At 38.4% G+C, this 4,248-nt stretch overlaps 1 protein-coding gene across 2 annotated transcripts; it reads left to right on the top strand.

The window, feature by feature from the left end:
* The first annotated feature begins 244 nt into the window (after nt 1–244).
* Nucleotides 245–3,524, top strand: LOC100879457 (uncharacterized). Of its 2 annotated transcripts, XM_012287507.2 has the most exons (6): nt 245–587; nt 750–886; nt 967–1,068; nt 1,448–2,199; nt 2,525–2,756; nt 2,919–3,524. In XM_012287507.2, exons 2-6 carry the CDS (start codon nt 823–825, stop codon nt 3,239–3,241), a joined length of 1,473 nt encoding a protein of 490 aa, XP_012142897.1. In that variant the 5' UTR covers nt 245–587; nt 750–822; the 3' UTR covers nt 3,242–3,524. The 2 variants fall into 2 exon arrangements, with proteins under 2 accessions (XP_012142897.1, XP_003704352.1); XM_003704304.3 differs by lacking the exon at nt 245–587 and having other exon boundaries at nt 614–886.
* Nucleotides 3,525–4,248: the final 724 nt, after the last annotated feature.

Here is a 4,248-nt window from a genome sequence, read left to right as displayed (position 1 = left end):
TGGGCTAGGTACATACGGATGAGCACACGAAGGAACATACTCGAAAGTCTACCCCTCGAAGGGTGAGGACGAATGTAGTTGCTACACGGATACATGGCACTACGGGAAGTAGCAACATCTTCAATATAAACAGTATCAACTAGAATGTATATCTTAATAAAATCGTGTTCTTTTTCTGAGTTAAGTTTATTTTATTGATAATACGAAACAATATAGTGCAAGCATAGATACCTTCAATTCACAGAAAAGATTATTCGCACTATCTGTGTTGGGATTTAGCTTATCGAAATGCGTTAGATGCAGATATCACTGATAAAGATTTTTAGCAGGAAGTGATAGAGATTTAGTGCTAGCAAATCCCCCTTCGAAGTCAGTACAAAATTCAAGTTCACTTCGTAGCAGAAAGCAGAACAGTGTACGAAATACTCCAGGCATCGTAGTATAGAGTCCTTACTCATTCTCTTCTCTGTGTTTACTAAGATTATTCAAATAAGCAAAAGACTATCTTTGGAGCCACGGTGGGAAGATTATCCACGTCTTCAATCGTGCTAACCTTAGTAGATATCTTGGTGGAGGAGCAGACGCACGTGAGTAGTATTTTGGCAAATGATGTCATCAATATCTGCATGCTAGACACGAGTATGCGATGTGTCGTGCGTAGTATCTCTATCAGTTACAGTACGGACACTTGAACGATTGGATAGAAGCGGTTAAATCATAGCACACATACGAAATCTTATTTTTTTCAGCATTCTCTACGTTGAAAGAATTTTATACTAAAGAATAATTTTCATCGATTTAATTAAACGACGTTAATTCATCATGGTATTCGACAAGATCATAAATAATACTCTAAATAACATCCCTGGTGTGGGTCATACAAAAGGTAAAATGAATATCTGTTATGTAGAAGAGTCTTAGATATGAAACACGGTGCGAGTTATGTCGACATTGGATTTGTTTAAGCTGCCTTCCATTATCTCTCTGGTGATCGACATGCCGCAAAGGAAGCATTCAATGCCGCGAATAGAAGCACAGTTGTAGTAGGAGCTGCCACAGTGACTGGAGGTAAACGACAAAATAAAAAATTCTGAAATTTTTTAAAATTAAAATAATACGCAAAAGTACTGCATTTTTTGTTCACTCGAGTCGTGTAAGTTTATCACTATCAGTTCTTCGAACTGGTTCCATAAACTCAGCACACGCGTTATATCTCACTTACGACGGGCGATATCTTCAGCACTCGTAAGTCATCGCAATAAAAAGACTGATAGTTGTATCTCTTTATTATAGAATTATGGGATTAGTTTAATCAGATCGTTAGATGTTTACCAATGGAAATATCAAAATTTTAATTATATGTTAAGCGCATACAATTAGATTATTGCTGAAATATTTATCTTTTTGAATAAAAATTTTTCTAATTTATGAAACTTATTGATTGTAGGGCTTGGTGCTATCCCCGCTGCCATGGCTTATGATGTCGGAACGAGTATAGTAACAGGAGAACCTCAAGGATATGTGGCAGCGACCAAGAATTTGGTCGAAGACCCAAGCCTTTCCACAGTTATGGATGCAGGTCTTCTTACAGTTGGAGACGTTGTTGCTGGCAGTGCGGGAGCAAAAGGACTGCGAAATGCACTTATTCCAAAGCCTAAAGGAAAAAGCTTACTTATTGACACTATAGTAATAACTGAGGCAGTATGTGCAAGCGGAAAGAATTATGTATACACTGAAGCTACAAAAACTTTTGCTAAAACTTTATCTGAAGAGGCACAGAAATCACAGTCTCCTCGTTATGGAGGAGATAGTAGCAACGATGATTCTCCACGTAGATCGTCCGGAGTGCACAGTCATAAAGTCAGTGAGGAAAGCAGCGACGAAGAGAGTACCGACGAAGAAGATGAGTTCGATATTGCATTCACTTATGATGATTATGAAGTAGACACAACCACACCTTTAACCCCAGAAGAGAAAAACGAAGCTCTGCAAAAGAAGAAGAATCAAACGCCAGAAGGAAATCTTCCAAAGAATATCAATAAACGGGATGTTAAGTTCAGTTCGAAAGAAGAACTAAATAATTCGAAAGAAAGATTTAACAGACAAGATCCAAGTAATAGCAGTAACGTAGTTGACGAAAATTTATGGCGACAACCGGTTTGGTTGCACCTTCGTATGCCTCACACATTCAATTATACGGTAACTTTTAATTATCACGCGATACTTAATATTCGTTATAAATAAGGATAGATCCAAGAACCAGTTCCCACGTATGTGAAAATCGTCGCTATGTTACGATTCTTTGCGACATGTGACTAGATTCGTCAAAGATATATTTATGATGAATTATATTTTCTTATGAATAATCGTCAGTTACTTCCACTCGGAACAAATGTTTGCACGTAGAATGGGTAAATTTAAACTTCGGATGTCATAAATTATTACACGATTTGCAAACACGAGGAACAATTGTTGGAACTATAGCTGAATTAAACGCGCAGGTATAATCTTTTGTTCTTTTAAGGGAGCGATTGTGACAAATACCCTACGACAGGGTTTATTGCATATCCTTATTCGACATGGACACCAATTCGCAGCCTATATCCCTGATTTTCAAACAATTTTTGACAAATTACCAAAAGAGATTAGAGATCTTATTCGCCGAGTCCAAAAAGCGCTTACCGACACTGCGTCCAGTAGTGCAATAAGTCGATTAGAACGAGCTTTACGAAAATTGGATTCCCAAACTTCCCAAGGTAAATATATATATTTGCGTCGAGTACGATATATTGCGGCTCACGAAAATATTCGATCGTCCTTTAATATACCTTTCTTTGAATTGAATTTGGCCTAAACTTTTTTAGAAGTTAAACATACAGAAATCCGTATGTAACAAAAGTTTGAACTAAAATTTTCAGATGTAGACGAAATTCTATTTGAATTACAAATGAAGCTATACGACTATATACAGGAGAACATCCTTTTCGACGGGGATAGACGTGGATATGCTGGAGAAGGTTGTAACAACCATAAACGTCAAACTGTATTTTTCAAACCGAATAATGATCAAATTTTGGTTATCGGTGTATCCGATGAGCTGTATCATAATCCGCTTCGTTTCGGTGGCGATAGACGTCCTGTAAGAGCAGTTATAACAAGTTACTATATAACTGGGAAGAAGTATGAAGGGAGATACGTGGATATACTATTTGACCTCATCTCATATTTGCGTGATAACTAGCTTTGACGACTCGCCTTTCCTACCGGCTCCGTATTTGTTTCGAGCGACTTTTTTCTAGCTTCGCACATTAAGAACAGGTACGATTTGCTTTGCTACAAATTAATGAAGAAAGTGAATCAAGTACCTCTCTGACAAGAAGGTGATGGGCCATTATTAATATGATTGCAACGTATATAAATATTTGCTTTATCTTTTAACAATAATTTTATTAACAATTTAAATTACCAAGTTAATATATCTAATTATGGTAAAAAGTGTATTAAACCTAAAGAAGATTCAAAAATCGATGCTTCATTAATTTTCCCTGTCCTCTTACCTATTAAGTAATTAAATAACAACTTCAAAATTTCACATAATTATAATAATTATTTTATTTGTCATTTTCAAGTATCTTTTGAGTTTGATCGGGAATAAAATTTAGAATTGCAACGTTGTGGCAAAGTGACCGAACGTTGGAAGATTACACTCGGAGTCGTGAAACAGCGTTAAATGGCCCACATCGGTGACGAAATGCACGGTTATCCGGAAGAAAGCGTAAAGTCCATGATCGAAGAAGGAAGCGCAAAGATGGGAATCATGGAACCAGAGAAGATGGAACTTTCACGGGATGAGAACGGTACCCTTTCACGCATTTACGCGCACAAATACGTACACGAGTACGAACGATACAGGGGTGTGGCAAGGCATCCCTCTAGAATTGGCGAGATTTCAGTGCCTGCTCGGAATCCACCCCTTCTGTTCCCTCGTGTTGCTCCTCCTGGTGTCTGCTCTTCCTCCTCTCGCGGCTTTACCTCCTCTTCACCCCACGAAATCCCCGTCGGGCGTGTCATGCACGTTGTATTGTTGTATTGTCGGGTGCAATCTCGCTAAGCGTTTCACAGGGACACAGAAATCCGTGGTGCGCGTTAACCTGTCCACCCACGTCACGCACATCCCACATAACACACGGAAAGAGGGAGAAAGAGAAACAGAAGTACCACGACACGCGCGACTGCTTGATTTCAAGA

The sequence above is a fragment of the Megachile rotundata genome, chromosome 6, assembly GCF_050947335.1.
Source record: "Megachile rotundata isolate GNS110a chromosome 6, iyMegRotu1, whole genome shotgun sequence".
Taxonomy (NCBI): domain Eukaryota; kingdom Metazoa; phylum Arthropoda; class Insecta; order Hymenoptera; family Megachilidae; genus Megachile; species Megachile rotundata.
Note: the sequence above shows the minus strand (reverse complement) of the source record. Positions and strands in the feature narration are given on the sequence as shown.